Source organism: Emys orbicularis, chromosome 10 (genome assembly GCF_028017835.1).
Source record: "Emys orbicularis isolate rEmyOrb1 chromosome 10, rEmyOrb1.hap1, whole genome shotgun sequence".
Classification (NCBI taxonomy): Eukaryota; Metazoa; Chordata; order Testudines; family Emydidae; genus Emys; species Emys orbicularis.
In genome coordinates, this window is record NC_088692.1 from 45,210,195 (window position 1) to 45,235,914 (window position 25,720).

The following is a 25,720-nucleotide window of genomic DNA, read 5'->3' on the forward strand; positions in this document are numbered from 1 at the left end:
CGCTCTACCCCCAGGTCCCGCTCATCGGAAGTTGTCAGTTACCAAGGTTACCAGCTGACCCGGAAGAGCTTAGAGGAGGAGCCATAGAGAGGAGCGAACGGCAAGAAGGCGCGTCTCTCCGCCTCAGGCCGGGGAGCCCCGCCCCTACCCACACTGGCCTCTGGGGGCGGGGCCGGCGCCGGCTGGGGCCTCCCAGCTGCGTCCAGTTAATCGCTGAGCCACCCCTGGGCGCTGCCCTGGCAACGGTCCCCTGCTGGGTGCTGCGCCCGGTGCTCGGCCCGGCTGGCTGGGAGCCGCCACCAGCCGCCAGAGTTCGCGGGCACTAAGGAGTCGGTGACGACAATGGGCCCAGCTCAGTGCCGCCGAGCGCTCGCCAGCTCGGAGCCTGTCCTGAGAGCGCAGGAGCCAGTGGGGGATCCCCGGCTCGGGGGGTGGGGTGAAGTGAATCCGGAGCTGGTTGGGGGAGGGAGCGGAAGCGAGCTGAGGACTTTGCTCAGCTGTCTCTTCCAGGGGAAATGGCCGGGCAGAGGGCCCGGGGCCCTGACTGTGAGCAGGCTGGGGACAGAGGGGAGGGCAGCCGTAGGAGCAGGTCTGTCAGTCGTTATCAGTTTTCACTTCCAGTTCACTGCAGGGTTGATTATTCTTGTGTAGGTTTCAGAGTAGCAGCCCTGTTCATCTGTATCTGCAAAAAGAACAGGAGTACTTGTGGCACCTTAGAGACTAACAAATTTATTAAAGCATAAGCTTTCGTGGGCTACATCCCAAGAAGTGGGCTGTAGCTCACGAAAGCTTATGCTCAAATAAATTTGTTAGTCTCTAAGGTGCCACAAGTACTCCTGTTCTTTTTCCTGTGTAGTTTGTCCCATAAAGCCTAGTTCAGTGCTTTCCTGCTGTTTGCATGCAGCAGGTTGTAAGGGCTAAAGCCCCAGAGCACATAGGCAGCACTTCTAGCCCACTGATTTGAATGCAGGTGACGGGGCCTAGAGCCCTCTGAGGACCTGGGTCTACTTTGTTTTGTCTTAGCTAGTGGAGGTTACATTATTTAGAATAGCAGCATAAAAGATTGGGTAGGGCAACCAAATTTAAAATGTAAAGTACTCTAGTCAATGGGTGATCCTACAGCACTGGTAATGCCTGGGTGAACTTAAACCAAAGCTGATAACAGTAAAAGCTTGAATTATTCTACCCTCTGTGGACCCACTTCCAATAATGATACAAAAATTTCCATGAACTTCAGAGAATGCAGGATCAGCTTAGTATACTCTATGGAGCCAAATCATTGGTTAGAATTAAGGCTAGAGTAGTAGTTTTCCTTGCTTCTAACTTCGCACATGAGCAAGTTTGAATAAAGAACATAAAAGAATTAAAATCGAATCTTTATACTTAAACTGAGTAAACTTTATTCCATATTATTCAGGGGGAGGAATCACTCAGTGGTTTGAGCATTGGCCTGCTAAACCCAGGGTTGTAAATTCAATCCTTGAGGGGGCCATTTAGGGAACTGGGGTAAAAATCTGTCTGGGGACTGGTCCAGCTTTGAGCAGGGGGTTGGACTAGATAACCTCCTGAGGTCCCTTCCAACCCTAATATTCTATGATTCTAAACTGAACAGCATAGACAGAACTCAGACAATCACTTCAACTGAGGCCTGATCCTTAAAAATTAGCTTGACCTAGCTGTTACTCCAGGTTATGAAAAATTTATAGTTATGTGGACTTAACTGCTGCTATGGAGAAAGAATTCTTTCCCCCACCTAGCTACCACATCTTGAAGAAATGGATTAACTGCATCTACACACAGAAAAAAACCCTTCCCTCCATGTAGGAAGTGTCTATACTACTATGCCGTTGTAGTAGCTGTAGCCTAGAAATGCCCAAACTATACAATTAAACAGTAGGAAGACTAAGTTTGTATACAGTTTAAAACCACCTGTAGGAGCCATGTGTATCCTATAGCTTGCAGGTACTAGTTAGAAGAGAACACCTATAAACCCCTGGCAGAAATGGCTGTGAAAGTCTTAATGCCTCAGCTGTTGGCTGCCTTTCTATTCACAGAACTGGATAACAGCTCTGGGAAGAAAAGGTAACATTGCCATGGAAACTGCAGGCACCAGCTGAGTTAGAATCTCTTGCCAAGATCAGCTGCTGGCTCATAGGAAAATGCCTCTCTTTACCTAGCACCCACCATGCTGTTGGAACTTAAGGGAGGAAAGTTTACAAAAAATATTGAAGCAGCTGAAAGGAACGAGCTTTTAGTAGAGCTACCCTATGTTTCCTTCAAGGAGGCTAGTTACCTGGCACACCAGCAATCCCAAGGTGGCTGAAGGCACATATCTTAAACAAAGTGGAAAGAGTACCAATACCTGGTACAATCAGCCATGAGTTATAGGCAAGCTATATAGTAAGTTATTGCTTATGTATGAAGTATGGCTGCTTTTCACACTCACCAATAAAACCATTCAGACCAGTAAGAAACAGAAAGCACTAACAATATGCAAGTTTGGAAAGGCTAGCATAATACAAGGAAATTTATTGTTCTGCTCTGAAAAGTGGCTATGTGAAAATGGCACCTTCCTTACCAGCCATTGACTTCATGACTTTTAAAATCCCTCCTCCCACACCCTTTTTAGGTCTGCGTGGCCACCTTAGCAAGGCACTGAGCACCCTCAACAACCCTAAAAGTGGCTGGATTCTAGTCCTGTTTATGCTTTTAGAATTGCTTACCAAGTTTCAACTACAGGCCCAAAGTCTGGCCTCAGTTACATTGCATAATGCCTCTGAAAGCAATGGGCTCAATTGGCTGCACTATATGCAGTGACCTGAACAACCTCTTGTGGGTGGTGATGTATTAGAAGATAAACCATCTTGACTCATACATCCCCGATCTGGGATTGCTGGGCTAGCAGTTGGAAAATCTTTTCACTTATAAAATGAGCAAGTTCAAGCTGGTATCAGACACAAACCTAGAACCCCATAAGGGCACACGGTCATTAAGGGCCAGATGGTCAAAAGGTATTCGGCACCTAACTCCTATTGAAATTCATTCAGGCATGTAAATACCTTTGAGAATCCAGGCCTAATTAGAAAGAAAGTGTGGCTAGTCAAATATTAAACTAGATAAGTGGCAGTATAGACAACTGAAAACATGCTTGTCACTTCTTGTCAAAGGTTCCTTCGGGCAAGACTTGGATTGAGACAAAATTGAAGGTGATTAAAACCAAAAACCCACAGTGAGTGGGGGCAAGTTGGCTAACTAGTGATATTCTAGTAGTGTTAAAAGCTAAGTGGCCCCAGCAAGCTTGTTTAAATGGCTTGTGTATTCTTATCGTATGATTTACCTTGGGAGAGAAGGGTTCACATGTTCTGGCACCTAGGGCAGTGATTCCATTGCTCTCCTTTTGGAGTTTACAGAGGGTGGGTCTTTTAGACAGAGAACAGTATATCACAGAAGCACAAAGGGAATTTTTGCGGTTTTCAACCAACTAGGGACACAGGATTTTTAAATTCTGAAATGATGACATTTAACATTCAAATTTTTTCAATTTCAAACATTTTTGAAAAAAGGGCTAATTACCTCACCCCAAAGTTTTCATTGCTTTAAGCTCTTATAAAAGAATTAATCCCATTCCCCCATCTAATTGTATGTCTTCCTTTGAACTCAGAAGTCATTACACTATTTCCCCTACCCCAAGTAAAGTAGTGACAAATGAAAAATCAGTGTCAGTTCATAAGAGGGGAGGAAGACACCCAGACACTGATATTTTGTGTAAATACAAGAACTCCAGCTTTGGATGCAGAGGCTAAACAGCATTATTATTGAAATCTGCAGCATGAATGCCTTGGCTCTTTGCAGCCAGCTGTCAAACATTAGTCATCAGGAAGGCTAATCAACTGCAAGCTTCTCCACTGCTGATAGACTACTAATGGGCTATAAAGGCCCATTTCTAGAATGACAGTGCAATTTGTCCCTGTTTTGCTCTAACTGTTGGAGGTAGCCACCCAGCTCTGACACACACATCCCTCTTTCCCCACGTGCAGGTTTCAAGGAGACCGGCACTACTGCTTTTATGGGCTGCCACCATCTCTGTCACTGGTAGTGCTTGGCAGTACGTTTATAATATATGGATGTTAAGAAACTTCATTGTCCTGGACAACTCAGCCATGGGACTGACGTCAGAATCTGAGTGGACACTTTAATAAGAAAAATCCAGATACATATATACTATGATGTCAAAATCACTATTTTAGATAGAGGTGTGTCATTCAGTAGACAAACTATGAATAGGTCACCCTACCTACACCACCACTCAAGGTACCTTCAGGGCACCTGAGGAATTTATGACAAACACAAAAATAACTAATGAAATAACAAAATAAAAGTTTATTAGCATTAGGAATGCTCTCTCTCCCTCTGTAACCTTAACATGGAACAGTCCAGCAGTTACAATGAAATTGCCTAAGAAGAGTTATTTCCACAGCATGAGGTGCTCTCTCTATGGAAAATAGGAGGTTAAGAGTCGTGGATCAATCAACCCACCAATCTGATTGTCTCACCATCCTTAAGTGCTTAATAGGGCCCTGTCAGCTGAAAGCTCAGTTAAGATAGAGTGTGTGTGTTTTGTGGAGATGGCGCTACATCACTCTTAACTAACTTCTAATACAGCAGTTGTACTAAAACTTAATTAAAAACAGTCATTGATCCAGATAGTATAGAAACCACCAGAGCAGCAGTGAGTTACAGGGGATTTAGGGTTCTGAAGGCAAGCTAATAGTGTTGCTATTCTGCTTTCTGTTGGTAGGACCCTGTCAAAGTTAGCCCAGTGTAAGTTATTGAGGCCCATTCACTATTTTGCATATTGCTGCTGTCAAGCATCCCAGTCCATACATTCTAACTGCAAATATTTGCCCTTAAAAGAAGGAAAGGGCCTGCCAGCTGATGTGAATGATCAAACAGTCTCAGACTGGGCAAGGGACTCGGCCCAGCCCGCATTACTGAAAAAGATAATTTTCAATAAATATGGAGAATTAGAGTATTGAAAGCTGTGATAAAGGGTCAGCAAGTAAGTGAATAGTGACAGCCTATGCAGAACTTAAACACTACATGGGAGATGGTGGTTTTAAGCAGTTGTCTTAAATGAGGTCTACAGCGATCAAGATTTAAGAACACAATATATCCCTTAATCTTTAGGAGCTGAAGTTCCTATGTGTACATTGGGTTTCAATTCTCAGGTGATGGGACAGTAAGCAAATAGGATAAAACCTGACCACAGGAAATTTAAACAGCTGAGGAACATTTCATTTCAGGGGACTCCCATCCACCCACAAAGCACAGCTAGCTATGCCCCTCAGTTGACTCCAGGTGGAGATGCTACTTTAGGAAGCATTTTGATTTACATTTTTAACCTGAAATATACATTTTGGGCCTGTTTTCAAGAGCCAATCAGTAAAGTTTGGGTGGCAGAGAGCTGCAAGGATAGAGCAGTTTTAATGAGAAGTGAGACCAGATGATGTCCTTTAGTGATGTCCACATTGTGGTGTGCCCAGCCTGTCAGAACAGAGCTCTTCACTGTATACACAGAGATACACCCTCAGATTAATTTCCCTCACAGCCTTCTAAAGAAAAGTGCACAGGACACAAGTTGTGAGGGTGCATGTGGTCATTCTGCTCCAGTGCAATTCTGCACGGGGGCTTGAGGTAAACAAGCCCTTTCAGCAGAAGCTGATGCACAGCAGGAGTGGAATTCCAAAGCTAACCTTCTGTAAGTGTCAGCATTTAGCAGCATCCCCTCCAGGTGCAAGAGAGCTGAAGGAAATGGCTAAGACCACCTCAGCAGAAACGGGTGTTTCATATTAGGGACCTCTGCAGACTGCCTCAGCTACCCCTCTTTATTCCTTCCCCCTTAACTTGGTAGGTTATCAGCAAGCTTTTAGGACACTGGCCTGGTGAAAAATACCACAGAAGGGATTCCTATACATAAGTAAATTTAATAAAACCACCACCAATTGTGTACTTTAACATAGCTCTTGTTACAGAAATAATAAAAATGGACTCAGTAGCTAAAACTCATTAGTTCTTACCCCCTTTTAATTGAAAAAAATATCCCAATGATTTCAATTGCTACTGCACTAGATGGAGTGTTTAATACTTGCCAGGACAGTTTGCCCAATAACTGAGCCCAAAACAAACAAAGACAATTCCACCATCTTCCTTTTCAATGTCACGATTTGTAATAATGTAAGTGAAACTTAAAAACAGCAAGGAATGTTCCATTTGATAGCTAAAGGGGGAGGGAGAGGAGATCCACAGTTGAATTTTTTCAATGCTCTTTGAGAAGTGGTGTAAGAGAGAATCCCCCTTTTCCTCCATCAAAAGAAAAATTCCTAACACACACTTCCTATAGATTTGAACATCAACCAGGTTTAGAGCGCATGTCCTGGGTGCATGGGAATGGCTTGATTGTGGTGACATTCTGGGTGAAAAAGACAAAGCATCCTGCATCACAACATACATTCATCTCTAATGAAACGCACACCAAGTTAATCAGTTTGCGTTAGGAGCTGGAAATTTGAAGGGGTGGTTCCGTTGCCAGCAATGGACACACAAACCATGGAGGCCAGGGAATCAAAGATGCAGGAAGAGGAGAAATTCAACTTCTCAGGTAAAAACCTGCAAAAGAGTCACTACACCAGCACACACTTCCCCCACCCCAATCCCAGGGCTTAAAAAAAGCAAACAAAGAAAATGCACAGCAAATAGACATAATCTTGAAGATTTTTAAAGAATAAATATTTTTTGTAATTAAACATTATGCAAACACGTGCCACGCTTGCTCTTTGTCCATGCATATGCGCTATATACAATTTTGAAAAATACTGTGTTGTCCTCTTTTTGTTTTAAAAGTCATATACAAAGTTTTTTCCTTGCTGTGTACCCCCCTCCTCCCCTCCCCAAGAATCATCTTTACAATGAGCCAATCAACATTCATTCATGAACTTGGGTGTATGAGAGGAGGAGGGAGAGGGAGAACCCCTTACCAAAGTACATCAAAATGGCTGGTTTGGACATGAAAAGCGGTGTCAAGAAACTGGTTTAAATTTCATCTGTACTACACACAGGAAAAAAAGAAAAGAAAAAAAAAAGGAGTCGGCTTGGAGAATGAAGCTACGTTACAAGTTAAAGTTGGAGGGTTTTTTTAGTGCGTCTGTCACACTCTTATTGGCCGCCTAGAATACTGTTGTACAATGGTTTATCTACCTTTTTTATTACAATATAATTTACTTAAATTTTCTGTTAGAAAAACAGAATCCCGGTACTACAGACCCAGCGGTGTAATAGGCGTAGTGCCTCTTTTTGTGTGTGTTTTGTTTTAATTGCATGAGCACTCTAGATGGTAAAGTTTTCAGAGTTCACTTTATGCAGGGCTAGTCTCAGTCCTCAATGTACTCCCACAGGTCCTTCTCATAGCCTTCATGCACATGCTGCAACAAAACCCTTCGTCGACTCTCGCAGTATCTGCAGCAAAGGGGGAAAGCACATTGAGATGCTGGTTAGGAATTGCATGTATGCTCTTCTAGCCACTATACACAAGTGACTGTCATGCTTTGACATGGTTTGATAAGTCCTGGGAGTCCATCAAGATGTCTGTGAGGTACACATCATAAACATGCGTAATATAGTGCTTTGATCTGCAGAGAAGGAAGTCATTTGCAAAGCTAGCTCAGCATTATCCCTATTTTACAAGCTGAAAGATGGACACATGGAGGGGTTGTGGCATACCTACAACACAGCACAGGTTAGTGGCAGAGCTGGAAACAGAAGCCAAGTTCTGCTGACTCTCAGCCTCGTGCCCTAGCCACTGGACCACATTACGATGACAGACTAGAAAAGCCAATATAACACAAACGGACTGGGTCCAATTTTGTTCACTTCCAAAATAGTAAAGATGGAAGCAATAAAGACAAAGCAATGGCTGGTTAGCCTAGCTGGACCAAGGATCTGCCCTAGGAATCACACCACCGCATGTGCCTGAAAAGTTTGCCCACTATGTCCTAAAAAGCCTCTCCAATCTGCATACACTCAAAACATGATGATTTCCCTGCTGGTGAAGCAGCAATTAACACTGATCCCAGAGCTAGGTACACTCCTACCAATATCAATGACATTGGGGCAAAGCAATGAATCAAAAGGAACCATGTTCATTTCAGGTGTAGTAGCCAACTAGAAAGATGAGAAGTCTTCAGTGTCCCTTTAATGTTACTTATTGACACATTTCTGGAGATAAACGCTGTTCACTGGCTATGTCAAGTTCTGCCCCCTCCCACTTGCATGTTAGGGACAAAAAAACCTTTACTCCATTAATTGTTTCTCAGTACAGCAGGCATGACCATGCCACTGATTCCATGGCTAATCAGTGCAGCTTGACAGCACAGGTGGAATACCACCAGCAGGAAAGCAGTTAGCTGAGCCAAATCCATTCAGTTGCACAGAAATGTTGAGCTGTAATATGAGAAGCTAGAATTTAGGAACCAACTCATGAGTTAAAGACTCCCACTGGAGGTAGAGAGGCATGTGACTAGAGCAGTAAGTTCAGTTTCGAGGCATATTTGTCTGTCAGTGTCATCTGAAGGGCTCTCGCAGCTGAGCCATGTCTTCTCTGCAAAAGCGAAATACCTCTCACCCTAGCTAAGGCAAGATACACATTAGCAGAAGAAAAAAAAAAGTTGTCTCTGTATGTCTATTGCAGGAATCTTCAAACAGCCAACAATCCTCGATTACATATGCTACCATATCTAGGAACAAGAGGGAAAGCCACAGAGTGGCAGCACTCAGAATTGTCTTGCCTTAACCCTCAGCATCTGATCCAGCTGATAGATTTATTTGAATTAACCTATTCTAGTTCTTCCCACTGGTATCAGCTTGTGCTATGATTTACATTCCAACAAGTCCCACTGATTTCATGGAACACGTGATAAATGGAACATGCACAGTAATTGCTTTCCAATCTTCAGTTATTTTGCTAGCTTTTTCTAACTCCTGTTTTCCAGAAATGTCATGGGCATCACAAGCTGATAGGCCAAAAACAGCTAGAGCTGAATGAACAAAGTGGACGTTCACTGGAAGTCCCCAAAAGAATTCTTTAAAGCTGTGTGATTAAGGTAGTATCTGGTTAATCAAGGACCTGCATATGCTTGGAAGGCCACATGGTCTCCCCAGAAATATAAAGGTGGGTTTGGATGCTGTGTTTTCAGGCAATCCACACCATGTTTAGTCTTAATTTGTCTGTCTGTTTTGGATAGTTGATAACAGAATTAACAAATTTTAAGAGCAACTGCATCAGAGCCAAAATAACAGCCTAATGCCAGTTAAAATGAGCAAGTTACAAACTCCTCAAAACCAGAGTCTAATGGAAATGTTCCATTCTAGTAGTGCTGCCAGCAACTACAGGAGTGGGTTGTACCTCTTATCATACAATCATTAGTGTTTATATTCACAGGGGAAACTTCCTAGTCAGTAGAGCTCATTTTATTTGTGCAGTGGCTTGCTTTTCCTGCTAGACATAACAGACATTTAGTAACTCTGGCCTCTTGCCTCAGAACTGAAGCCCATAGTACTGTGACCCATCTACGTTTATAGTTTTAATTTTTCCATATTGTAGGAGCACTTCCTCAAGGACTTTCAGGAGCAGTGGGATATGTGCCCTCTAAGCCCCATCTCTCTAAGAGGCAGTGGTGAGGGAGTACATGACTCTCCCCCTTTTCTTGCATGTTTCTCTTCTCTCACTATAGCCTATTCATTGGTTAGCTTACAGTCGGGGAGGGCAAAGATGCAATGGAGTCTAGCTGCCCAACTACAAAAACATTATGGTTGACTCATCCCAAGGCAAAATTATTGGAAAACAACATTAAACCAACTCATCCCTCTCCCTTCACTACACGTGAACCTTCCTTGGTCTTTTTCAGAATCTCCTTCCTTGCAGCAACTGCATGGTCCAAAGGCAACCACACTTTACAGGGGAGCCTTATCTACACTAGGGACACTTTGAAAGTTTCCCACTACTGCTCAGCAGAAGAGGAGTTAACCGTGCTGACAGTCCTGCTGTGGGCTTCCCTCCAGCACCACATCAGTTCAAGTTGCTCCCAAGAGGGCTAGATGACCATGCTGTAAACTGTGCTGGCAGCCTGTCTTCACTAGGAATCCAGCATTACTAATGATTGTTTGGTTTGTGTGTGTTGGAGATCAGCCTGCTGCTGGATTTAGCTGACTGGTCAGAGATCTGATCAAGAAACAGGGCAGAAGGCCAACAATGAGTGAGACTCTCAGAAGGGATAAGGTCCGGAAGAAACTTGCAGCCTGGCTGTTACACGTGCATTCTCCACAGGCTCTTACCTACCATATCAAAAGTGACCTACAGACGGATGATGTCAGGGTCTGTGCAATATATGACATACACTCATTTCAAAGTGTACCTGTACTTATCTTGTACTTTCTGCTTTATGTCTTGCAGCGAATCTTGGGATATATCTCGCTCCAGGTACCCAGAAAGCACCTCCGTAGCATTCTCTAAGTCTGCTTGGTTATTCTGCAAAGACAAAGACGGGCCAGTTTTTTGTAGACATTTCTTCAAATCAACTAGAAATCCTAACCTAAATGAGAAGCAGGTGGGGACGATTATGTTGGATAACACTTCAGAGTGTAAAAAGCAACAGAGGGTCCTGTGGCACCTTTAAGACTAACAGAAGTATTGGAGCATAAGCTTTCGTGGGTGAATGCCCACTTCATCAGACGCAAGTCAGACGCTTGCGTCTGATGAAGTGGGCATTCACCCACGAAAGCTTATGCTCCAATACTTGTTAGTCTTAAAGGTGCCACAGGACCCTCTGTTGCTTTTTACAGATTCAGACTAACACAGCTACCCCTCTGATACTTCAGAGTGTGCTCCTCTACAGATCAGAGCTGAAAAGGAGAATGCATTTCACAATTCAACCAAAAATTTCCTTTATGTTTTTTAATATAATGCTTGTTTCCCGGTTTGGTTTTTCCTGTAGGGCAAGCAGAATCCTTTCCCCTCCTATCCTTTGTACATCTAATTCCGCTCAACACTAACAACACCTTTGCTGGTGCGTCCATAATCAATGACAAAGCACAGCTTTTAATATTGGTCTGTTACTCTACGCTCCTTCCACGGACTGTAGGCCATACAGCATTTTGCTTAGGTCCTGCATGAATAATGGTGAATGATTTTAAGTTAACAGCCATCACTGCTTCTATCTATGTAGCATACGCCCTGGAACTGTTTTAGCTTTTGAGCACTATCCTACTGCTACTGCCCTGAAACCAAGCAATATTGGATAGATAAACAATGTTAAAGCCAAGATCTAGGTGACACTTTCAACAGATCAAACCTAAAACTTGCTTTTTGTAGGTCTCATAATACAGTGCTTATTTTATAGCATGAGACAGCAGTTAGACAATGATTTACAGTGCCAGTTTACTTTACTTTCCCCTTTCCTCAGCAGGGAATGCTTCATGTGATCCTAGATGACCTCTGATTATTACACAGTCTCACCAGCACTCAAGAATACTCAATAAACCCACATTTGTATGGCCTCTGAGTAACTCCTTTCCATGGATCAAGTCCCCCCATGGTACCCAGTAGTGTTGCTTGCTTGAAGTAAGGAGTACAAATGTGTTTTCCCTACCTCGAAGATAATGGACTGATTATTCTTTTTGAGGTAGAAGGCAAAGACATAAGTGTACATGAGTGTGGCACGACACTGGCAGAGGACATCAACTGCTTTCTTCAGGAACTGCACCTCAATCCACGACATGTTGTGCTGCTGCATCTCCTCCATTTTCTGCTTCACCTGAGCATAGAGTTTGTGCTCAAAGCGCAGGCTCTGCATGTGGTTCATATAGCGGTTGCAGTAGAACAGGTACCTCTGCAGGGCTGCTCTGGATCGCTGTGTTAATTCCCATTAGGGAAAAGAAAATAAATAGTTACAACAAAGTAATGGCTGAAAACTAGGAGAGAACAAATAGTCTGAAGGAATCCAACTGTGACCAACAGACCAGAGAGTTTCCATTCGAAAGATTTTTTTGCACCTTTCAAAAGATCAGGCTCAGATGGGACCAGGGCACCACTGAAACACACCCAGTCATTGTGCAGCTCTGAGTAAGCAGGTCCACACCCTCTGGGGAAAACCAAGTCACACGGAGGGCGTTGGCACTTCAGGAGGAAATCCCAACCCATGACATTTAGAAGAAGAATTAAACCACACTTTTAAAACACAATCCATTTACAGTACACACGCACACATGGGTTGTCATGCCAAGCACTGAAGAAGGCAGGGTTCCTATTTGGAGAGGAGAGGAGAGGAGAGGAGAGGAGAGGAGAGGAGAGCATGGAGGAATGTGTTAGTGCACATGCACAATAGCAGGTTTAATTCTGGCATTTACTAACTGCTGAGTGCTTGATTTTTCTTTAACAATCCAATGTAGATTTTTGTATGTAATTTTGAGGTATTTAAAAAGAAAAAACATTTTATTTTGCGCAACTAACATCCCAACCCAATTATCAGCAAGGTTTGAACTCTGGACCTTCTGCACCTGAGCTAATAGAGTAACTTCAGTAGCTGTCAGCAGGAGTAGGTTGTTATCTTCTGTGGAACAGCCACTGAAGGACAATGAGCACCACATTGAAGGCAGTGGGTTATATATGCAAGAGCTGCCCCATTTTACAGACAGCACAGCCAAGTGCAGATATGGCAGATTCTGAGAGGCAGTATGGCTAAGCAAGTAAGACTGTGTTCCACTATGGAGGGGATAGTGGGTCTCTTCCCAGTTCTGCCAGAAGTGACCTTGTGTAATCTCAGGGGAGTATGAGGCTTTGCTCTTAATAAAGTTTGTGAAGGGTACAAAATTAACACCAACAACAGTCAGCAAGGAACATAACTCTAGAACCTCACTTGCTCCCAGCCAAGTGTATCTTCATTCAAGTCAGTGGTTCTCAACCTTTTCTAGATCATGACCCACCTCAGTTTCAGAAGGTGGGGGAATCAAATCATGAGCGAGCGCGCACGCGCGGTCACAACTCTTCTGGACCCAGGTTACAACAGAAGTTTTGGGCCTCCCACTCCCATCTAGTTATGGGAGAGGGAAGGAAGTCAGAGAATTCATGCCTTAAGTCAAAAATATTGAGATCAACAAGGAAGAGGCCATGTCAGCAGCAGAAGGAAGAGCAGTGGCGTGTCCCCTAGCCAGAGGTTTTGTTGTATGCACATGTGAGCACAAGAAAATGTGGGGAGTGGAAACCAGGAGTGGGAATTTTGTTCAGCATTAAATATTAAACAGGCACCCACCTTGTCCCTACAGCATTAAAGACACACAAGAAAGGCAGGCTAGCCAGCCAGGGTTGGCCCTAAACAACTTCTTATCCCTTCAAAGCTCATTTTATCCAATCCCTAAATGGATTTTTGCCAGGCAGCAAAAGGCACCCCTCTGACCACAGGGCCATCCCCCTGGCAGATTTCAAATCCCTGCTGCAAACCAAGCAGACATTAGAGCAGGTCAAAAAAACTGCCAGAGAAGTTTTGATAATGGGAAGAGTTAGGCAACTGTATCAGAGGGGTTGTTACAACTCATCTGTATTGATCACTCGTTACAGGTCATCTGGTATTACATACCCTTTAAATGGCACTTGACAAGTAGACATACATGTCTTTGTCACAAGACCTTAGTTAGCATGCATCTCCTTACAAAGCCAGTTACCTGTAGATGGAGCACAGGACTGCGTGCATGCTGGCACCCAAAAAACAAAATCTAAGGAAGAACTTTTATTTATTTATTTTTTAAAGGAGGCCCTCTGTTCCCGATGGATACCTGAAGATCTGTGCCCCCATTTCAACCTTAGCTCCTTTGGGGCCACTACTGCCTCTAAGTGGAAAATAAGATTGTCACTCAAAACCCCAACCAGACCAGAATGGTGATTAATCTCTTCTCTGCCTCAGCATCACTGCTAATCCCTGCCATTCCATGCTGTTAGACCCACAAAGTAAACCCACATCTTCTGTACAGTTGTTAAATATCAGAGGGGTAGCAGTGTTAGTCTGGATGTGTAAAAAGCAACAGAGTCCTGTGGCACCTTTAAGACTAACAGATGTATTGGAGCATAAGCTTTCGTGGGTGAATGCCCACTTCATCGGATGCATGTATGCTCCAATACATCTGTTAGTCTTAAAGGTGCCACAGGACTCTCTGTTGCTTTGTACAGTTGTTAGACGCTCGACAGACCACTGGGATGTCAAAATCATCTCCTTATGAACATTCAACAATTGTTTTCAGGAATTTAACAACAGGAAGTGATCCACTATGGGGTCATTTCATTCCAGTATGTGTGTGTACAGTGCAGCACACAAGGGCCTGATCCTGACTGCAACCTCTGGGTCCAACCCACAAAAGGAAATTAATATCCTAATTAGAACACTGATTTACACTCTTCCAAGTTAAGTGCTGCTTATAGGTTACTACAATGTGGCTGTTAGAAATAATACTTATGACCAAGCTTGATTGTACAGCGAAAAATATTTTTTTAAAATTACATTTTCAGATTAGCATCTAGAGATGAAATATTAAATAGTTTCACAATACCGATATTTACATTATATCAAGGAAAAACCTGATCTCAGAGTATGAGAAAGAGGTGCAATATATATAGTATGGAGAAATGCATCACTGATGAATAGTACAGGCATGAATCAAATGCATCCTAGTTTTCTTTTCACTGGCAAATTAGCTGAGGTACTAATGAAATGCACAGGATAAATATGGTGTGAAGAAGATGGCTTATTATATACTTCAGTACATGTTAGAGCCATTTGTAGTAGAGGGTGTTTCAGGAAATATGCTAGTTACCAGCTATAGTAATACTTAGCCAAAGTGGGTGAAATGAATTGCTGCAATCTGCAATACACAGGGTGCAATCCCTCCATTTGAGTCCTCCTGGTTGCATTACCCATATTCACGCTACAATGTTTAACCCAGCTGCAATTCAGTGAGCCTGCTTTCAAGAATATCTCAGTGAATGCGATGTCTGCAATCAACAAACCAGCAGGCAACAAATAGCACATAGTTTAAAATGTTCTGAGGACATCGTACATTGACTTTATCCCAAAAGGAAGATTTCATTGTTGTGATCAAATTTAAATGTCTTTTGGACTTTGGCTCATCCAGTTCCTGGAAGTTCACTGTCAACCTTCACTATTTGTGTATTTTAACAAGAAGTGACAATATAAAGTATTTAAAGGTTTACAGAACCCAAAAGAAATTGTTCCTCAAAACTGGATGTTCTTTCAATCCCCACCAAGAGTTATGTACTCACCTCCTGTGCATCTCTTGCTGCCTTTGCATCATCCTCATTGTAGCGATTACAGTTGTACCTGAAAAAAGACAGAGTGAATTCATGGGCTGAAGTTAAAACATGTAGAATGTTGGCAATACAACTGCCCTGTCTTCCGCCAGTTTAAGGTTCTAAACCTACCAGGCAGATCCATGTGGCTCCCAAGGGCCAAGACACACCCAGCAGAACTCTGCTTTACAGTTCTGGTTCCGACAGACCATGTGATTGCAGCCTCCATCTTTTTCGATGGTCACATGGCATTTTGGGCATTCCTGTGAACAGAATAGACACTGCTATCAATGTTAGAAACAGGACATGTGCTCTAATCTTTCAGATCTTGTTTGGAACACAACACAAATATGAACCTAATACAGTCAACTCGGTTCACAATGGAGCTGTGAAAAATTACACGCCCTCAGAAATGAAATGGGCAGGAGAAAAGTCAATATGATCCTCTTCTCTCCTGAGTCAGGCCCCAAGAGACTTTCAAATACTGGAAGAGGCATGACTATAAAAGCTTGAAGAATAACTCATCCGGGTTACATGACTAGTCACTGTAAGATGACTTGCCAATATTGCCCGGGTACTCCAGGGGGAAAAGGTAATTTTATGATCCTCAGTAAAATCAACAACTGCTCTACTGCTACCAACAGCTAATGGGGTGGCTCACAGAACAGAGAATATTTTGTAGTAAGACTAAGTGTGCTCCACACATGTTGGGAGATGTACTTTTTTTTTTTTTTTTTAAACTTTGAAGACCAAGGCTGAGATAGGCCAAGATAGACTTACACTAGCAAGACTTTTTGGATTGGCTGAAAATTGTGAAGTATTTAAATATCTGGCTGCCAATTATAGAAGCCAATCTGTGTTGATGTAAACAGTTATTTTTAAAGTCGTCCCCAACATATAAAGAGCTATTGTACTCAAATGTTTCCTCTGTTTGGGCAGAACGTCTCAACATCCCAATTTAGGCAGCAGAGTTTGTTTTGCAGACAGTTCTTGTAATGAACACCAGAAGTGCTTTCGCAGCATCCTGCTTTCTTCACAGCAAAACTTTTGGTCTATTCCAGCACATAGACTCAATATCAGAGCTTAAAGTGCCCTAGAGGCTGTCTTGGATCAGTGACAACAACTGTGATCACATTTCATCTAAAAAAGTATCTGAAAACCTCAGACACAAAGAAAAGTTCCTCCTTCTAAAGTTCAACTTCCCCGCCCCATCAACTAAACAGGCCATTAGTTCACCGAATATGCCTACAATAAAATAGAATGGAATTAAGGATTCCCACCTCATATACACTTTCCCTGTAGTGCTTTCAACATTCCTGTTGTACTCTCCTCTCCCCTCACATGCCACCCCAATCAAGGCCTTGCATTGCCACAATCAATTGAGATGAGCTATCATCAGCAGGAGAGAAAAAAAAAAAAACACTTTTGAAGTGATAATCGAGATGACCCATAGAAGGTGTGAGGATACTTAACATGGGGAAATAGATTCAATTAGTGTAATGACCCAACCATTCCCAGTCTCTGTTTAAACCTAAGTTAATTGTATCTAATTTGCATATTAATTCAAGTTCAGCAGTCTCTTTGGAGTCTGTTTTTGAAGTATTTTTGTTGCAAAATTGCCACCTTCAAGTCTGTCACTGAGTAGTTAGAGAGGTTAAGTATTCTCCCACTGGTTTTTGAATGTTATGATTCCTGATGTCAGATTTGTGTCCATTTATTCTTTTGCGTAGAGATTGTCCGGTTTGGCCAATGTATATGGCAGAGGGGTATTGCTGGCACAAGATGGCATATATCACGTTGGTAGATGTGCAGGTGAACGAGCCCGATAGCGTGGCTGATGTGATTAGGTCCTATGATGGTGTCACTTAAATAGATACGTGGACAGAGTTGGCATCGGGCTTTGTTGCAAAGATAGGTTCCTGGGTTAGTGTTTATGTTGTATGGTGTGCGGTTGCTGGTGAGTATTTGCTTCAGGTTGGGAGGCTGTAAGCGAGGACTGGCCTGTCTCCCAAGATCTGTGAGAGTGAGGGATCATCTTTCAGGATAGGTTGTAGATCTCTGATGATGCGCCGGAGAGGTTTTAGTTGGGGGCTGAAGGTGACGGCTAGTGGCGTCACTTCAGCAGGTGGGTATTGTAGTTTTAAGAATGCTTGATAGAGATCTTGTAGGTGTTTATCTCTGTCTGAGGGATTGGAGCAAATGCGGTTGTATCTTAGAGCTTGGCTGTAGACAATGGATAGCGTGGTGTGTCCTGGATGGAAGCTAGAGGCATGTAGGTAAGTATAGCAGTCAGTAGGTTTCCGGTATAGGGTGGTGTTTATGTGACATTCTATGGGTCACCTCGATTATCACTTCAAAAGTGTTTTTTTTTTTCCCCCTCCTGCTGATGATAGCTCATCTCAATTGATTGGCCTCTTACAGTTGGTATGGCTACTTCCACCTTTTCATGTTCTCTGTATGTATAAATATCTTCTTTCTGTGTGTTCCATTTTATGCATCCGATGAAGTGGGCTGTAGCCCATGAAAGCTTATGCTGAAATAAATTTGTTAGTCTCTAAGGTGCCACAAGTACTCCTGTTCTTGAGACAGAAATAGGATGTTTCTAAATGTAACTCCTGGCTTGGGAACAGGGAAGAAATGTTATTTCTCTGTTTCAGAGCACCGTGCAGCCAATCAAACTTCCTTAAGCTCCCCGATCCCAGGTTAGCCATGTTGCATTAGAACCGAGTGAACGAGCAGGTAACTATTCTCCCCAATTCCTCAGCTCCTCAGAAGTGTCAGGAAAACAATTTCCTAGGTACCTGGCTGCCCCTTACCCTGCCATCACGGTAGTATTTAAGCACCTCAGACTTTAATGTACTCATCCTCACAACACCCTTGAGAGGTAAAGCAGCAATAAAACCTCGGTTTTACAAATGGGAAACAGACACTGAGTGTCAAAGGTGAGTGCCCAAGGTCATGCAGGAAATCTGTGGCAAAGAAGGAAATTAATCCAGATCGCCCAAGACCCAGGCTTGTGCCAAAACCACTGGACCTGACCTCCTCTAAAATGTTAAGTTTAAACTTTCAGACGTTTGAATTATTCCTTTTCTATACACATCCCCTGCACAGAAGGAGCTCAAAGAAAAAGGTTCAGTCTATAAAGTAGATGGCTTTTCTTTTGCTTAGTCTGCACTCTTCTTCATTCAGATTTTAAAGAGTGCATACCCACTACTCTGAGCACATGTCCACGTTTAAAATACAACTAAGGACCAGTATCCAAAACCAAGCCTCCCCTGCAAGTCACCCTGTCCAAAATCAAAGCCTTTCCCATCATCCACCTGTGACCCTTATTCCTAGGAAAAAACAGGAAGAGCAAGCAAACCTTGCAGTGTGACCCAAAGGTCAAAATCTCACCAAAACGGTCTCCTCTTCTCTGCCCTCACAGTTGCACAGGCAGCACTTAGCTCAAGTGCCTCTGATCTCCACAGTATCACACCAAGAGGGAAGTATCTCCACCAGACCCTAATGCAACTAAGGCTTTCTAGGTTAAAGACAATGAGTTAAGTTGCACCAGGAAACTATTACAAAGCTAGTGCCCCATGACCTGCACTAGTTTAATTTTTTATTTTTATTACCATAGCTCCCTAGTGGTGGACCAGGACATTCTGAAGAATCAGAGCAGGCTGAGCAGCGGGGACAGAAGGACAGTGAAGAAATCTGGCAGCATGTGACCTTCAGAAGAAGAAAGAGGAGCATCCATGTACCAGCAATGCTGATACAGGTGAGCAACCGTTTTCATGTTCTCTCCACAGGTACTAATGCGGAGTGTGGAGTAGATGATACATCTGAAGGAAGGGAGCAGAAGGATACTCCACCAATTGGAAGGCATGAGATGCACTGTCCTAGGGATGGGCGGGGTTACATGACCACCGCTCCCAAGAGAAGGAGGAAGGTGGTGGTGGTCGGGGACTCCCTCCTCAGGGGGACTGAGTCATCTATCTGCCATCCCGACCGGGAAAACTGAGAAGTGTGCTGCTTGCCAGGAGCTAGGATTCACGATGTGACGGAGAGACTGCTGAGACTCATCAAGCCCTCGGATCGCTACCCGTTCCTGCTTCTCCACGTGGGCACCAATGATACTACCAAGGATGACTTTGAGTGGATCACTGCAGACTACGTGGCTCTGGGAAGAAGGATAAAGGAGTTTGAGGCGCAAGTGGTGTTCTCGTCCATCCTCCCTGTGCAAGGAAAAGGCCCGGGTAGAGACTGTCGAATCGTGGAAGTCAATGAATGGCTACGGAGGTGGTCTCAGAGAGAGGGCTTTAGATTTGACCATGGGATGGTGTTCCAAGAAGGAGGAGTGCTAGGCAGAGACGGGCTCCACTTAAAGAGAGGGAAGAGCATCTTCACAAGCAGGCTGGCTAACCTCGTGAGGAGGGCTTTAAATTAGGTTCACTGGGGGAAGGAGACCAAAGCCCTGAGGTAAGTGGGGAAGCGGGATGCCGGGAGGAAGCACGAGCAGGAGAGCACAAGAGGGGAGGACTCCTGCCTCATACTGAGAAAGCAGGACGATCAGCGAGTTATCTTAAGTGCCTATACACAAATGCAAGAAGCCTGGGAAACAAGCAGGGAGAACTGGAAGTCCTGGCACAGTCAATGAATTATGATGTGATTGGAATAACAAAGACCTGGTGGGATAAATCACATGACTGGAATACTGTCATGGATGGATATAAACTGTTCAGGAAGGACAGGCAGGGCAGAAAAGGTGGAGGAGTTGCATTGTATGTAAGAGAGCAGTATGACTGCTCAGAGCTCCAGTACAGAACTGCAGAAAAACCTGAGAGTCGCTGGATTAAGTTTAGAAGTGTGAGCAACAAGGGTGATGTCGTGGTGGGAGTCTGCTATAGACCACCAGACCAGGAGGATGAGATGGACGAGGTTTTCTTCCGGCAACTAACAGACGTTACTAGATCACAGGCCCTGGTTCTCATGGGGGACTTCAATCACCCCAATATCTGCTGGGAGAGCAATACAGCAGGGCACAGACAATCCAGGAAGTTTTTGGAAAGTGTAGGGGACAATTTCTTGGTGCAAGTGCTGGAGGAACCAACTAGGGGCAGAGCTCTTCTTGACCTGCTGCTCACAAACAGGGAAGAATTAGTAGGGGAAGCAAAAGTGGACGGGAACCTGGGAGGCAGTGACCACAAAATGATCGAACTCAGGATCCTGACACAAGGAAGAAAGGAGAGCAGCAAAATATGGACCCTGGACTTCAGAAAAGCAGACTGTCTCCTTCAGGGAACTGATGGGCAGGATCTCCTAGGAGAATAACATGAGGGGGAAAGGAGTCTAGGAGAGCTGGCTGTTTTTTAAAGAATCCTTATTGAGGTTGTAGGAACAAACCATTCCGATGTGTAGAAAGAATAGTAAATATGGCAGGCGACCAGCGTGGCTTAACAGTGAAATCCTTGCTGATCTTAAACACAAAAAAGAAGCTTGCAAGAAGTGGAAGATTGGACAATTGACCAGGGAGGAGTATAAAAATATTGCTCAGGCATGCAGGAGTGAAATCAGGAAGGCCAAATCACACTTGGGAGTTTCAGCTAGCAAGGGATGTTAAGAGTAACAAGAAGGATTTCTTCAGGTATGTTAGCAACAAGAAGAAAGTCAAGGAAGGTGTGGGCCCCTTACTGAATGAGGGAGGCAACCTACTGACAGAGGATGTGGAAAAAGCTAATGTACTCAATGCTTTTTTTGCCTCTGTCTTCATGAACAAGGTCAGCTCCCAGACTACTGCACTGGGCAGCACAGCATGGGGAGGAGGTGACCAATCCTCTGTGGAGAAAGAAGTGGTTCAGGACTATTTAATAAAGCTGGACGAGCACAAGTCCATGGGGCCGGATGCGCTGCATCCGTGGGTGCTAAAGGAGTTAGCGGATGTGATTGCAGAGCCATTGGCCATTAGCCATGAGTTTTCAAAGATATCGGGGGAGGTCCCGTATGACTGGAAAAAGGCTAATGTAGTGCCCATCTTTAAAAAAGGAAAGAAGGAGAATCTGGGGAACTACAGGCCTGTCAGCCTCACCTCAGTCCCTGGAAAAATCATGGAGCAGATCCTCAAGGAATCAATTCTGATGCACTTAGAGGAGAGGAAAGTGACCAGGAACAGTCAGAATGGATTCACCAAGGGCAAGTCATGTCTGACTAACTTAATTGCCTTCTAGGATGAGATAACTGGCTCCGTGGATGAGGGGAAAGCAGTGGACGTGTTATTCCTTGACTTTAGCAAAGCTTTTGATACTGTCTCCCACAGTATTATCACCGGCAAGTTAAAGAAGTATGGGCTGGATGAATGGACTATAAGGTGGATAGAAAACTGGCTAGATTGTCCGGCTCAACGGGTAGTGATCAATGGCTCCATGTCTAGTTGGCAGCCGGTATCAAGCGGAGTGCCCCAAGGGTCGGTCCTCGGGCCGGTTTTGTTCAATATCTTCATTAATGATATGGAGGATGGCGTAGATTGCACCCTTAGCAAGTGTGCAGAAGACACTAAACTGGGAGGAGTGGTAGATACACTGGAGGGTAGGGATAGGATACAGAGGGACCTAGACAAATTAGAGGATTGGGCCAAAAGAAATCTGATGAGGTTCAACAAGGACAAGTGCAGAGTCCTGCACTTAGGATGGAAGAATCCCATGCACTGCTACAGACTAGGGACCAAGTAGCTAGGCAGCAGTTCTGCAGAAAAGGACCTAGGGGTTACAGTGGACAAGAAGCTGGATATGAGTCGACAGTGTGCCCTTGTTGCCAAGAAGGCTAACGGCATTTTGGGCTGTATAAGTAGGGGCATTGCCAGCAGATCGAGGGACGTGATCATTCCCCTCTATTCGGCGTTGGTGAGGCCTAATCTGGAGTACTGTGTCCAGTTTTGGGCCCCACACTACAAGAAGGATGTGGAAAAATTGGAAAGAATCCAGTGGAGAGCAACAAAAATGATTAGGGGGCTGGAGCACATGACTTGTGAGGAAAGGCTGAGGGAACTGGGATTGTTTAGTCTGCAGAAGAGAAGAGTAAGAGGGGATTTGATAGCTGCTTTCAACTACCTGAAAGGTGGTTCCAAAGAGGATGGATCTAGACTGTTCTCAGTGGTACCTGATGACAGAACAAGGAGTAATGGTCTCAAGTTGCAGTGGGGGAGGTTTAGGTTGGATATTAGGAAACAGTATTTCACTAGGAGGGTGGTGAAGCACTGGAATGGGTTACCTAGGGAGGTGGTGGAATCTCCTTCCTTAGGGGTTTGAAGGTCAGCCTTGACAAAGCCCTAGCTGGGATGATTTACTTGGGGATTGGTCCTGCTTTGAGCAGGGGGATGGACTAGATGACCTCCTGAGGTCCCCTTCTAACCCTGATATTCTATGATTCTATGATTCTCTCCAAGAAATACAGTCTGTGGCATTCTGCACCATCTTTAGGTGTTGTCCCACATGCAGTAATCCTATTATGACAATGGCCTAGATTGCTGAGAGAAGGTCACTGACTAAGATATCACCGCCTTTGTGTTAATTAAAAGGTGCTTTACCCTCTGTTGGTACCTGGCCACCTGGAAATAGCTGGAGATCCAGGACGACACCAAGTTTGCAAAACAGTAATAAGAGAACAGATTTCCTACAACAAAGGAAGCAAATATCAACCCTGCTATTTCTTCCAGTTGGTTCCCCTATAGCAAAACCCAACTCTTCCAGGTTGAATCACTGCCAACTTACCCTAATCAAAACCTTGATCCTAGCAGGATGCTGGACAAGCCAACCAACTGCACTAGCTAAGTCTAACAAAACAGAAATAGAGCCAAACCATTCACAAGAAATCTCAGTTCTTCACTATCTTCACATTCACATAAATAGGGTGTGACACAATATAGAACCCTGTGGGACCCCACGAGAGCCAACAGTGCAGCTGAACAGTTATCCAACACAACACTCCAGGTCACATGGAAGTGAAGAAACTGAGCCAGCCGAGAGCAACTGTATCCATGCCAGAGTCTCCAACTTAGCAGTAACACTTCATGGTCAATAGTTGAAAAGACAGCAGATAGACCCAGGAGAATCAGACGCTTTGTTTTCTTCCATCACCAGAAACCCAACCAGCCAAGGAAACCAGGGCTGCATCTGTTACATTCAAGCCCAGAACTAAATTGACCAGGATTAAGGAAAACTGAGTACTCTATGCACAAAGATGCATCACCACCTTCCAACCTTTTTTGGGAGAAGATCAGAGAGAAACTGGGTGGTAACTGGTGATACTATTAACTTCCAGAGAGGGGTCTAACTGCTACTGTATGAGAAGCTGGAACTGTGTCATTGCATCCTTCCAATCCATCCTCAATAAGGGCCCCAATATCTTCACTGGCTGAGCAGCGAAGGGATTCTGGTGGTCCTATAGCTCCTCCGTGAATAGAAGTGGCCAAAATTCAGGTTTCTAACCAGAAATGGAACCATCCTATCCACAAAGAGCAAAGAAAACTCACATCACTAAGCGAAAGTGATCTAGAAGAATAAAGCTGAGAAGGCCACATGGGAGTCTCAGTATGAATAGTTATGCACAAGAACCTTATGATGCCCTGCCAGGCTATCCACCGGGTGATCATATGGCTGGGAAGCATCCACCCGTATGGGCTTCTTATTCCAGCTCTATGAGCCACAGAGATTCAGACAGGTCTCCATTCCAGGAGGGTATCCAACGTTTTAGCTTACAATGGGGACTTTAATATTTTTTTCTAGTGAGATCTCATTCTCTCTCTCCTGCCATCTTTGTTTAAATGCAGGGGAGTCAAAAGTGATTTACCACATGGATACCTTTCACACTTCCGTGGAAAGACTCAAGACAACTAAGCCACAATTTTTGCATAATTTTGCTGAGACTTTTGAACAACATATCCGTTTCTATTATGCTGCTAAATTAAAAAACATTTTATGTTACTGGTCCAACAATTAACCAAATATTGGTCCTACAGTATGCTGCTCTGGAGTGGAAGTGGGTGTCTGGTGCAATTATGAAAAATTCCCTTTGAATATATATTTGGTTTCAGATGAATGCTTGTATTGTGTTCTTATGGGGGGGGGGGGGGGAGGGACAGATAAAAAAAGGACAAGGAATTACAAATCAGTAGGGGTGGCAGTCCCTGTTTATGATCCATTTAGAGCTGAAACAGGATGACAGTTCAGGAATGAGGTGCATCTGGGAACTGTGTGGTGGAACTTCCAGATCACTTGCTTGTTCAATATTATGTGTTTGTGCAGTGTCTGGCCAAATGTGGCCTTGGGCCCATGACTGGGAATCCTAAATTGCCACAATGCAAACAAGTACAAAGACCCTAACCATAACCACTGTGCTACCTGATTCATCACATCGCTGAAATCTCCATACTCCTTCAAGGCCCAAGGAAGGTGAATTACACAGCAAGATCAGCATGTCTATGAAGGAGTTCCCCAATTAGATTGGTAAGTGTGAACAACATTGTTATTTTATTAAACTTTCAAGGAAACAGGCCATTAAAGAATACACACTGAAGAAATGCTGAACAGTAGCAGAAAACCCAATAGCAGTAACTATTCAAGTCACTAAAAATGCATGGGAGAGATCATTTATGGATTAAGCAGCAGAGGGGAAGGGGGGGACTAAGGGAAGGAAGATTTGAACATAAAGAACTATGGCCAAGCAATAACATTTGGTCAGGAAATCAAATTACCAGGCCAGTGGATTATTCCGGCTAGATTATCTACCCTGCTGTGATGCAGGAAGTAACCCCATTAAGGTTCTTCAAACCCAAGTGAGTGTATGATAAGACAGTTACCTTTTCCGTAACTGGTGTTCGAGATGTGTTGCTCATGTGTATTCCACAATAGGTGTGCGTGCTCACCACGTGCACCGGTGCCAGAAGTTTTTCCCCTAGCATTCCCTGTAGGCGCAGTATAAGGGGTGCTGCACGCTCCCCACACCCTCAGTTCCTTCTTGCCAGACAACTCCAACAGAGGGGAAGGAGGGCGGGATGTGGAATAGACATGAGCAACACATCTCGAAGAACACCAGTTACGGACACGGTAACTGTCTTTTCTTCTTCGAGTAATTGCTCATGTGTATTCCACAATAGGTGATTCCAAGCTATATCTGTTGGAGGTGGGTAGGAGTTCACGAATTCTCGGGACGGAGCACAACTCTGCCAAACCCGGCGTCAGAATCATAGAATATTAGGGTTGGAAGGGACCTCAGAAGGTCATCTAATCCAACCCCCTGCTCAAAGCAGGACCAATCCCCAGACAGATTTTTACCCCAGTT

General features: G+C 44.0%; 1 protein-coding gene across 1 annotated transcript in view; it reads right to left on the reverse strand.

Annotated features, from left to right (window-relative positions):
* Positions 1-6,759: 6,759 nt before the first annotated feature.
* Positions 6,760-25,720, reverse strand: part of ARIH1 (ariadne RBR E3 ubiquitin protein ligase 1) — a 131,584-nt gene continuing 112,623 nt past the window's right edge. Inside the window, exons 10-14 of the mRNA XM_065411671.1 lie at positions 15,536-15,666; positions 15,377-15,434; positions 11,700-11,960; positions 10,467-10,579; positions 6,760-7,512 (exon numbers count right to left, since the gene is read on the reverse strand). Of these exons, the coding sequence (XP_065267743.1) occupies positions 7,428-7,512; positions 10,467-10,579; positions 11,700-11,960; positions 15,377-15,434; positions 15,536-15,666 (648 nt within the window). The 3' untranslated portion in view covers positions 6,760-7,427. The remainder of the gene's footprint in view (positions 7,513-10,466; positions 10,580-11,699; positions 11,961-15,376; positions 15,435-15,535; positions 15,667-25,720) is intronic.